The sequence below is a fragment of the Acomys minous genome (genome assembly GCF_964271855.1).
Source record: "Acomys minous genome assembly, chromosome: 8".
Classification (NCBI taxonomy): Eukaryota; Metazoa; Chordata; class Mammalia; order Rodentia; family Muridae; genus Acomys; species Acomys minous.
Genome location: NC_140489.1, coordinates 62825931 through 62838233, shown reverse-complemented (window position 1 = coordinate 62838233; position 12303 = coordinate 62825931). Strand labels below are relative to the sequence as shown.

Sequence of the window (12303 nt, the reverse complement as noted above, 5' to 3'; positions counted from 1 at the left end):
TTTCTTTTTTTGCTTTTTAAAATTTAATTAATTTATTCAGATTACATCTCAATTGTTTTCCCCTCACTTGTATCCATCTGTTCCTCCCTCCCTCCCCGCTTTCACCCTATTCCCCTCCCCTAGGCCTATGGTCGAGGTGGACCTCCTCCCCCACTATATGGTCATAGGCTATCTATCAAGTCTCATCCTGGTAGCCTGCTTATCCTTTCTCTGAGTGCCACCAGGCCTCCCCACCACAGGAAAGTGGTCAAATATGAGGCACCAGAGTTCATGTCAGGGTCAGTTCCCGCTCTCCACACAACTGTTGAGAATGTCTGGTCATTTGACTAGATCTGAGTAGGGGTTCAATGTTTATTTACTGCATGTATTGTCCTTGGTTGGTGCAGTAGTTTGAGCTGACTCTCCTGGGTCAAGATCCGCCGGTCATGATGTTCTTCTTGTAGGTTTCTAGGACCCTCTGGATCCTTCCATTTCCCCATTCTCCCCTACTTCTCTCACTTAGAGTCCCAAGAGGATGTCCTCACATCTATCTCAATCTCCTGATAAATGAGAACTTTCATGGGACGTGCCTCTTGGGCTAGTGTCCAATTATAAGTGCGTATAAACCATATGAGTCTTTCTGCTTCTGGGTTAACTCACTCAGTATGATCATTTCTAGCTCCATCCATTTGTCCATAAATTTTGGGATTTCCTTGTTTTTAATAACTGAGTAGTATTCCATAGTGTAAATGTACCACAGTTTCTTTATCCATTCTTTGACTGAGAGACATTTAGGTTGTTTCCAGGTTCTGGCTATTACGAATAAGGCTGAATATAGTCTTTGTTTTCTGAACTATTGGTAGGTGGCAACACTGTGAGCTAGCCTTTGGATTTTCATTAGCTAACCTTAGTACTAGCTTATCTGGATTTTTCTTGCCCCCTCCCCCAAATAAAGATTTCTCCTTTTAATTCTTCTTACTTCATAACTTGGTTCTTACCAATTCATTTTTCCTCAGAAACAATTACTTTCCTCCTGCTCCTCTGCTTACCCTCAGCCCTTCACAGCTCTGTGGGAAGAGTTAGCATGAGGGTGGAGCAGAGCACTTGGAGCCTTGGTGGCTGCAGTTTTGTCTAGAGTGGTCAAGTGTCCTGTGGTGTCCTTTCCATTCTTTGCGGGATCTGCTGCCAGCATTGCAGCTGCTCTTGGCCTGTGTTAGCTAAGGGCGTGCTGGGGGCTCTGTAGTGCGTTTGCTAGAGTACTTTGTCTGTTTGGGGAAGGCTTGGTTGTTTAGTTATGTTTCTAGGGTCCCAGGCTGAGAATCTAGCAACAAAAAGACTAGTTGAAGTCACCAGTTAGTTAGTTATTTTTAGGGTTAGTGTTTTCTTGCATTGAGCGTTACCATGGAGATAAAAAGCTTTCTCTATGTTTTTTGTCTGCATATTAAAACTTTCCTGACTAAACACATTAATACTTTAAAAAAGCAAGGCCAAGCTAAGATTTTTCTTAATTTTGTTAATGTATTTCACTATTACTTCTTAAAAGCACTACCAAGCATATACCTACACTCTCTAGACAAATAAAAATATGGGACTAAAGGCAATTTCTTCTTGTTTTTGTGTGTCTTGTTCTGTAAAGGGTAAACACAGCAAAACAAACATTTGTAGCCCTGTTATTTTGGAAACCCATTGTACCTAATTTTGCCAGTGAGCAGATTTAAAATTACCCTTCTTTTTTTTTTAACCATTTTTTTTTATTAATTTATTCATATTACATCTTGATTGTTAGCCCTTCCCCTGTTTCCTCCCATTCTTCCCTCCCTCCCACTTCCCCCCTTCTCCCCTCCCCTATGTCTGTGATTGAGGGAGACTTCCACCCCCTATGTATGCTCTAAGATTATCGAGTCTCTTCTTGGTAACTTGCTATCCTTCCTCTGAGTGCTACCAGGCCTCCCCATCCAGGGGACGTGGTCAGAAAAGGGGCACCAGAGTTCATGTGAGAATCAGATCTCACTCTCCACTCAACAGTGGAGAATATCGTGTTCGTTGGTTAGGTCTTGGTAGGGGTTTGAAGTTTACTGTCTATTTCTCCTTGGCTGGTGCCTTAGTTTGAGGAGGACCCCAGGACCCAGATCTGCCTGTCATAAAGTTCTTCTTGTAGGTTTTCAGAACACTGTGGGTCCTATTATTTCCCCATTCTTCCATGCTACTCTCGCCTAAAGTCTCAATAGGATGTCCTCTCCTCTGACCCACTTTCTTGGTAAGTAAAGTTTTTCATGGGACGTATCCCTTGGACTAGTGTTTTGATATAAGTGAGTATATACCGTTTGTCTCTTTTTGCTTCTGGGTGAACTCACTCATTATGATAATTTCTAGGTCAATCCATTTGTGGACAAAATTACCCTTCTTAATTAGCTTTTTTATTCTATGTGTGGCTTTAGTTTTGAAAATTTCAGGTGGTGTTCACTGTTCTGTCATACTTCCCTCAGCCCTCTCTTCCCACTAGATCCTCCCCCACAGAGTCCTTTACTGTAGCCTGGGGAGGTCCGAAGAGAAGTGAAGCTCAGGGAGAGTTTCTGGGGATGAATGTGGTAGTTAGGAGTAGATCGCAAGGAAACTTCTAACCCATTAGAATTTTTTAAATCTTATTTTTACATTAGACAGGATCTTGCTCTTATAGGCTGCTCTTGAACTCACAATCTTTCTACCTTAATCTTATAAGTACTAGGGTTAAGATAAACATTAGCACATTCATATCATCTTTTTTATTTTATTTTTTAACAATATTCCAGGAATTTATTACATATCAGCTTGTATTATGAATGTTGTTTTATTCACCATAGCAAAAATACATTTTATAACCATGAGGTGTAGATAAGTTTCCATGCTGTTTTCTTCTGGAATCACCTTTGAAGATAATAAAAAATATATTTATTACATATCAGAGCCATGGCCATCAAATTGTCCACATGGAATAGCACAGGACCCAGAATAGTCTCCTCTGATCAATGCCTGCCTCCCTTGGCCTGGAGCTCTGATTTCAGAACACAGGTTCTGAATTGATCTCACTTAGGCTTTGACCTTGGGTAAAGTGACCAATGCACAAGAGTTATCCTATTGGTGCTGCCTTACTTGGAAACAATCTGCTGCCGCGTATATCACCTTTTTTAAAATACCAAAATACACACTATACACACCCCTACCTACAGTGTGGGAGGTTTGGATTTAAGATAAGGCCTCACTATATAGTTAGAATTGGTTTTCAACTTACTTTGTAGCTCTCTGGCTGTTTTTGAACTTATGAGCCTCTTGCCCTAGCCTCCTGAGTGCTGGGATTGCAGGCATGTACCACCATGCCTGGCTAATACCAAGCTCAAGCTTGCATGTATTACCTGATTTTTGAGTCCTCCATCTTAACACATTATCGTAGAATTCCAGGAGGGGAATTACATGAGGTCATTGATTCTTAAAACCTAAGTGAAGGGACCTAGGAATTATATAGAAACCTACTTTTAAGATCTTAATAAGGAACAAATGGAAGTTTGTTTATTCATTCATTAGTTCATTCACGCAGACATTGTTGGACGATAGCCCTGTCATCACAGTGCATGATCAGATGGCAAAAACGGTAGCTTGGGATGAGGGAGAGGTAAATGCATGAGACTGAGTGTGGGTTTGTAATGAACAGAGCAAGCTTCATTGAAAAAAAATTGACGTTTTCAGTAGCAGAGATATGAAGGAAGTGAAAGAGTGTGCCATGTAAAAGAGTGTACCAGAAGGCCTAGCTAATGCACAGGCTAGGATGTACTCTTCAAGGAACAGTAGGAAGGCTTCTGTGGCTTCCAGATAAAGTGGGTCATGAAAACGCAGAGTTAAGAGGCAGGAGGTACTGGTTGAGAATAGACTAGATTGTGTGAAATCCTGTGAAAGTAGCGAAGGCATTGGCTCTTCCGTGAAAGAAATGGGGAGCGTGGTGCAGTGAAGGGTGTTGAATAGAATAATATGTCCCAACTCTAACTGAACCATCCTGGCTTCTCTGTTGATAGGTGCTGGGTAGTACTACCAGGTTTACAAACAAAAATATAAGACACTGTCTTAACTTATTTTCTGGTTGCTGTGATAAAAATACCCTGGCAAAGCAATTTGAGGGAAAAGTGTGTATTTTGGCTCATGGTTCAAGGGTACAGTCCATCATGGAAGACAAGCAAGGCAAGAGAAGCAGGAGTAGTTGATCATGTCCCATCCACAACCATGAAGCAGAGAGTGAGGGATGCATGCTGTTGCTTGTCTCCTTTTCTCCATTATGTGGTCCAGGATCCCAGCTAGGCATTGATGCCATCTACATTTAGGTGAGTAATTCTCACCTCAATTAATACAGTCAAGATGATCCCTCAACAGGCACACTTGGAAGCCTGTCTTCCTGGTTAGTCTAGACTCTTATCAAGTTTCCAGTGAGCACTAATCATTGCAGATAACCTTTTATATTTTAATTTTAGATAAACAATGAATACTTTTGTATACATATGTTTCATACAATGTGTATACATTGTCAATTGACTACACATATGACAAAATGTTCACTACCTTAAAAATGTATTTAAAGCTTGGCGTGTTGGTATGTACCTATGATCCCAGCACTCAGGGGACCTGCTATCAGGAGGATGGTACAAGAGGATTGAGAATTCTAAGCAAGATACCTGTACATAGTCAAGTCTGGGCCAGATTGGGCTATATATTGAGACCCTGTCACAAACAGAAAAACAAGCATGCATACATTTAAAGAGAATTTCTACAGTTACTTTTGATATCCTTGAGTTATTACTGTGATCCTGTTGCCTCCACAGCTTAAAGCTCACAGCAGACTTTCCTCTCTCTTTTCCTGTACTATATGCATTTCTGCTTTTCACACTCTATCTTACACCCTAGACTAGAGGTTTTTTTTTTTGTTTTTTGCTTTTTGTTTTTTGCAAGTACTTTGGGTGCCTTCAACTGATTACTAGTGCATCAGGATTCATGGGGTAGCAAACACAATCTACATGTGTGCTTATTGTTTCCTGTTCTGTGTGGACAGTAGTGAACAAAACAAAAAATCACCCACTCTTAGGGTATTTACATTCTCTCGAGAGAAACACAATAAACAAGGAAGGGAGTAGTGTTGACTACTCATCTATTTACTAAGAAAGAAAGACTGGGAAAGAGAATAGGAAAAGTCAAGTGTAGTGGAGAAGGTATTATAACCTTAGGGTGGCCAGTGAAAGTCATGTCTAATGCATGAAGGAAGTTAGGGGAGATGAAGTTAAGGGCTGGATGGTGGGTGTTTTTGTTTTTTTGTTTTTTTGTTTTTTTAAATGTTTAGGCTTTGTGGTAAGTTAGAGAAAGAATTGAATCCTGGGCCTGACTGTGACATCATTTCTGGACCTCAGTTTTGTTTTCAGTTTCTTTAAATAAAGGTGTTTGTTTGTTCTTGTTTTTTTTAAAAAAGCATTTATTTTGTGTATGCGGTAGTGGTGGGCATGCACACACTGTGGTGCATATCTGGGGATAAGAGGACAACTTTGGGAGTTGCTTTTCTCCTTCCATCAGTGGGTCCCATGGATAGAAGAAGTCCAGTGATCAAGTTTGGATGCAGTGGCATTACCCACTGAACGATCTTTCCAGCCCATCAGTTTCTTTAGAAAGCAAAGGTAACCTCTTAGGTTTGTTTCTGCTCTAAAAATAGTTTCAAGTTAAAAATCATTTTTTGTTGTCATTTTTGTTTTTTCAGCTCTTACAACCAATGACTTTGTGATCTAAGTCTCTTGCACTCTCCGAGAGGCCTCTCTAGCTGTGTTTTAACCTGTTGGATGAGCCTTTTCCTTCACAGTGCCTTTGTTCCTTTGTTTTTCTTGACTGATCATGGAGATTTAGATATCACTTTGATGAGCAATAGGAAACTTCTCTGTGTACTTTGTTCAACCACTCATTCTTCTGACAGTCAGATTCTTGTGTAATCTCTGCTAACAGAATCAGGAAACATGCTTTTCTCTAGTAAGAGACGGAACTTCTTTTGAATGACAGCTTGACTCAAAGATGGGCAGAAAGACAAGAAAGAAGAGGCTTGGATCAGCTCCAAATTGAACAATACCAATTACCAGCTGATGATGACACTGACCATAATATGCAGGGAATCATGGGACTCTTAGCTGGGTATGTCTGTGGAAAGGACAAGCTTAAGGGAAGCCTGAAAGGAATATTTATTTAGGAATAATTGGTGGGAGTGCTCGCAGATGCTGTTGTGATGGGTTATATTAGTAGACAAGAGGGATAAAAGGAACATGTCAGAAGCTTTACAGTCCTCAGGATAAATTCTGCCAGGAGAACAAAGCAGTTTCAGGACTGTTGTTGCTGCCTTTGAAAGTCAACACAAAAAATTAGGACGTGTAGGCTCTCAAATTACAGCCTTCATGCAGTAGTAATGAAACAGTATAATCACTCTGAGTAATCCTGCCCCCCTTTACAGCTTTCACAGGCTGGGATATATTATCAAGGAACAATCCAACATCTAAACCGTATCTTGGGGTTTGGTCTGTCTTATGTAATCTGCTAGGTACTGAGCCCTGCTGGAGACTCAGGAGAAGAATATATTGTTAGATGACAGTGTGTTTAGCTAAGTTTATGATACTAAAGATGACAATTACATTTTACAGTGGTAAGCTTGCAATTGCTTTTGCTAATAGTGATTTTATTTTCTGGGTGTTTATAAGGTGTTTGTGGTGATTCTTTTTTTTTGAGTCTGGCTAAGATTAAAGAGAAAGCACATCTTAATTAAAGCTTTCTGGAGTAGGGCTGGAGAGATGATGGCTCAGGAGATAAAAGCTTTCTAGACTGAGTGTAATTATTCTGGGAAGAAGGAGGACAAGTATTTTCAGACTTAGCTGAACACTGCTGCATACATACATTTATTTGTAACCTACCTTGTTCATCTATTTTTCCTATAGCACAGAATTGTCTTGAATTTAAAATTTAAAATTAAATTAAAGACTATTTAGATATTTAAAATCTTCGATCTCACAATGGTTGTAGTTAGCTTCAGTTGTCAGCTTGACACACTTGGGAAACAGGGGTCTTCAGGTGAGGAATTGCCTCCACTGCGCAGCCTGTGGGCATGCCAGCTCTAGGTAGGTGGGCCTCGGCTGTGTAAGAAAGGCAGCTGAGCAAGGCCGCGGAAGGAAGCGAGAAGGCAGTGTGCGTTTATAGTCTGATTTAGTTTCTGCTCCAGGTTCTTGCTTCTGTTCCTGCCATGGCTTCTCTCAGTGATGAACTGTGGCCTTGAAGGCTTTATCCTTCATCGAGAAACTTCTCTTTTCAAAAGATCGAGACCAATACAGAAGACCACAACCAATCAAAATGCGGAGTTGTGGATCCCAGTTGCAATGGCTATATCTACAAAACGTCCCATGGCTTAGGCTTAGGGAAGAGGGGACAGAAAGATTGTATGAGCCAGAGCACCAGGGAGTTTGAGGTGGGGTCAAGTCTCCAAGTAACATCAGAAGATATAAAGTCTCACTCACATGACCGCCCAGATGTGAGCGGAACAAGGCTGTAACACCAAGGAACTTGCCAAACTGGGCAGGGAAAAGCCCACAACGAAAGCCCCACGTAGAGAACTGTAGGCAACCGAGGAAAGCCAGGAGCGGGAGAGGACGAGCACACCAATTGGTTGTCCAGTGCCATATAGCAGTCCTGAAAACATACATATAAGTAACATTATACAGACTCAACAGTTATGTTTTGGGAATATATATGTATATGCAAATACATATATGCATGCAATAGCAGTTAGTGAGAAAAAGGCCATGGATTTGAAAAGAGAAAGGAGGGCTGATGCGATCACTTGCAGGGAGAAAAGAGAAGGGAGAAATTATATAATTATATTATAATCTCAAAAAAGAAAAAGAGAAAAGAAAGAAAAGAAAAGAAAAGGAAAAGGAGCTGCTTACTTTTGACTACTAAAGGTAGATCGGTGCTTGGTTGATTAACAAGGTGTTTTGTAAAGTTTTATTGGAACACAGCTATGCTGATTCATGTACAGGTTGTTTCAGCAGCCGTTGGTACTCCAGTAGTAACACTGAGTAACTGCTGTAGAGACCATATGAGCCACAAGGATTAAAATATTTATGAGGTGACTCTCTGAGAAAAGATGATATTACAACCTCAAGAAATAAATAAGTAAAAATTAGCCAATATGATTCTTTAGTTTGAGGTAGAATTATATTACTATCTGTTCTCTTTTCTCCCTTCAGCCCCTCCCAGCTTCCCTCCCTCAAGTCCCTCCCATGTCTTCTTTCCCAACTTGGTAGTCTTTTTTTTTTTTTTTTAAGATTCATTTATTTAATGTACATGAGTGCTCTATCTGCGTATACACCCGCATGCCCGAATAGGGTATCAGATCTCATTATAGATGGTTGTGAGCCTCTGTGTGGTTGGTAGGGATTGAACTCAGGACCTTTGAAAGAGCAGACAGTGCTCTTAACCTCTGAGCCATCCCTCTACCCCTCCAAGTTGGTAGTCTTATTCTGTGATTATTATTGGTACATATATGTGTATGTATGTATATGCACAAATATGCATAAATACAACTTGCTGAAAAAATGTGTTCCCTGTTTAAGTCTTTTGTAATTAGATTGTGCTAAGAGTCTGGTGGAGACTGATGAGGCTTGGTTTGTTGTGTTTAATTCTGCTTTGTCATAAGAAAGAAACCATGGAACAACTAGCATGCTTCCTGGTAGGGTTAGTCTCCCTTCCTTTCCACCACAGTAGGGACAGTACTAGCATGGCACTACTGCGAGGAGTCAGTGAGAAATGCAAGTTGTACAGTTTGTAATCTTGTCGTCCCTCTTGTTTTTTGTGTGGCTGTGCATGTTAGCCATCGTAGCCATGTGTGCGTAGTCTTAATGTATAGCACGTGGTTATTGTCAGGTCCAGATCCTGGCAGTTAGACAAAAGCCAGAATTCCTCAGGAATTGCTGAAGCCTGTTTGCTTCGACTAAAAGGAGCCAGTGCTCTGTCTCTGTCTCTGTCTCTCTGTCTCTCTCTCTGTCTCTCTCTCTGTCTCTCTCTCTGTCTCTCTCTCTCTCTCTCTCTCTCTCTCTCTCTCTCTGTCTTTTTGAAACAGGGTTTCTCTGTGTAGCCTTCGCTGTCCTGGACTTTCTCTGTAGACCCGGCTGGCCTCGAACTCAGAGAGATCTGCCTGCCTCTGCCTCTGGAGTGCTGGGATTCCACGCCTGGCTGGTTTTTTTTTTCCTTTTTTTTTTTAAAGGTTGTTTTGTTTTGTTTTTGCCTCTGCCTCCCAGCTGCTGAGATTAAAGGTGTGCACCACCATGCCCAGGCTGGAGCCAGTTCTCTTATCACTGGCAGAAGGGACAAATGGCTCTCTGTAGTGCCTATTAGCATACCGAAGCACAAGCTGGCCTCCAGGCTTCCTCAGCCTCACAAGTACCCAGTCCACATTTCAGAGTCCTTGCTGGCCTCCTTTCATGGCTTCCCTGCCCCTCTTCATCGTCCTTAGAGCCCTGCTGCTTTGTCTGTGCTATCCTGGCCCTCTTGGTTGTCTCTGCTTTTTCCTCTCTTGTTCTCCCCAACCCACTCCTCCTTTCCTTTCATGGCCAAGTCCAACCTGCTGGCCATGTTCAGTCTACTCCCCTCTCTGTCTGCTCTGGGCTCTTCCAGAACCTTAGGTGCTTCTCTCCCTCATACCTAGAATAAAACTTCATTTATCTATACCTTGGAGTGTCCATGACCTCAGTTTATACACTGAGGTCTTGTTTTGCTAGAATACCAGTTTCAAAGGCTGACTTATTTCACTTGCCAGGACTAATAAGATCACTTTGAAACTTAGCACCTCACTCCTTCAAGTTACTGTCAAACCAACATTAATATAGATAAGAGAAGGAAAAATAACCTTACATTTTAAAAATTAAGATGTTATTTTGTATTAGTTTTTTAGCCCTTGAAGTTGTCACAGAAATAGCCCCACCATGAGTCAGTATTAGAAGCTTAGCTGTTTGTGTCAACAACCCCACTCAAAATGATTTTATTCACAGCAAATGTAATTCTTCTGTAGTCTAAGTTCTCCTTTTTGTTAAATGTAGCAGATTTTCTCAGGAATGTTTCCCATTTTATAGCTGCTACCTCAATGCATACAATTTAGTTTTACTTGTCCTATTCAAAGCAAAATATCCCTTTTCCTTTCTTACTTATTTTAAATTAGCCTGTTATTTCAATACAGATGACATCAGTCCCCTCTCCTCACACCCAGGAACCAAGTCACATAGGGATACTAAGTAGTTTTCCTAGACCTGCACATTGAGTCAGTGTAAGATCAGGAACTTAAATGTTGATTTTACCTTGTTTTGTATATTTATAGAACCTGATGATAAGGGCTACAGAGTGATTATGCCTGGAAACAGGTGTCAGGAAAATTTAGGGTTGTTTCAGTTTCTTGAATTTCTTGTTACTGAGAGATTATGTTTTCTTGCTAGGATTTGGGAATGGTAGGAGGAGGGTATAGGACTTAGTGAGGGACAGCTAGCATTGACAAGCTTACTCATAGATAGGAAAAACCAACAAAGATAGATTTGGAGGCAAAGGGAAAGTTATTCACAAGTAGCAAATTTTGTTTTTCATTCCTTGACTAAGTTGTTGCTTAACTATCACCTGACAGAGACCCATAAGGATTTTCTGCCCTTCTCAGCTGGACCAGCCATCAATGAAAACAGTAATTGCCCAGTTCTGACTCCTCCAGAAGGCCTTCTGTAGTTAGCTATGGTTTGTAAGGGGTGGCCTGTATTTTATCTACCAGTAACCTTGTTGCCACCTCTGTCTCTTGCCAAATAGGCAACAAAATCCCTTACTTCCTATAGTAGTATCTTATTTCCATTTTTTTTTTTCATTTTGTAATTTAGGGCCTTTAGAATTCAGTGTTCCATCATCTTGCGGTTTTGTTAGGAATTTATTAATCATTCCAATTTTGTTTGCATTTTACTTGCTAGTTCTCAGACATTATGCTTAGATCAAAAGGGACTTAGTTTCCTTGTGACTGTACAGGAGACCTGAATGAGTCAGCCATCTAAATATAGCACTGCTGGGCAATTTATCCTTCCTGTTGCCTAGGCTATGATTTTAGAATATTTCACATTTTCTTTTTAATAGGCTTATTGCTGTGTAGCCTTTATTGTCCTATGAACACGATGAGTAATCTTCTGCTGAATTTGGTTTTCTCACAGTCCAAGGCGGTTGGCTTGTTAGATGTAGACGTGTATGGTCCTTCCATTCCAAAGATGATGAACCTGAAAGGAAACCCAGAATTATCACCAAGTAAGTACAGAAGGGATGACTGGTACCTGCTGTTCACCTGTCATGTAGACATGTTGCATCATGTCGAATCTCAGTTCTGCCACTGACCAACTGTGTGGAGTCTGTTGCATCTTGTTGTGCCTCGGCCCCTGTACGTACAACTAGGTCACAGTTGCTCTGAGGAATAATGTAGGCACAGCATTTAAAACAATTCATGGCACCAGGACATGATAAAAATATTAAGTATCCACTGTGTACATTAAGTATGTACATGTATAAGAATATTTGAGTAGAAAAACACTTGTATTAAATGAAAATTTTATTTTACAAACAGATTTTTGTCAGATTTTTCTTAGAGCATTTATGAGCACTCAAAAACAATGGTTTGTTGCCCCATAGTTTTATTGCCTTTGGTATAGGAAGAAGTAACTTTTTGAATAAATCTTTTTCACTGTTCTTATTATTACGTATTTGTTAGGCTACCAAATATGTTGTCATAAAAATGGTGAAGGCTAGTTATTAAAAATGGTTTTCTGTGAAAAGGTTCTAAATAAAATTGATTTCTACCTGTGATAAATATAAAATTAAATAACTTTTTATAAGTGTATTTTCTATGAGTCTAGAGCAAGATATATGTACTGATCTATTTATTACATTGTTTTGGTTATAGTATTATTTAATTATAATTAAAAATTGGTTAAACTTTGTTTGCTTGTTAAGGTGTATATGTATGTAATTTATTTTCAGGTATCAACTATGCTGATATCTGGGATAGTCTATATGAGCAGGTGACCCTATGGATCTTAGATTGCCAGCAAACCCTTATGCAGTTGTTTCCTTATCTCATGAAAGTACAGAGGAAAGGCTTCTGCGTTTGTTGAAACACACTTTGCAAACATGTGACATGAACAGCTACGTTAGTGTTAATCAAGGAAGAGTGGTGATGGCCTCAGGCATTCCGAGAGTCTGTGTCTTTAAGGACGAGTGTCAAAA

At 40.2% G+C, this 12303-nt stretch overlaps 1 protein-coding gene across 8 annotated transcripts in view; it reads left to right on the top strand.

Moving 5' to 3' along the window:
- The window catches only part of NUBPL (NUBP iron-sulfur cluster assembly factor, mitochondrial), a 184633-nt gene that overhangs the window by 31846 nt on the left and 140484 nt on the right, over positions 1-12303 (top strand). For 7 of the 8 annotated variants that reach the window (XR_014780930.1, XM_084791821.1, XM_084791820.1 and 4 more), the window contains one exon: positions 11241-11331. The exons of the other annotated variant lie outside the window; for it this stretch is intronic. Coding sequence is in view for 5 of the 7 variants with exons in the window: in XM_084791821.1 (XP_084647947.1) it covers positions 11241-11331 (91 nt within the window). In the remaining 2 variants the exon portion in view is untranslated. Of the gene's footprint in view, positions 1-11240; positions 11332-12303 lie in introns of those variants that run through there. 8 annotated transcript variants of the gene reach the window in all.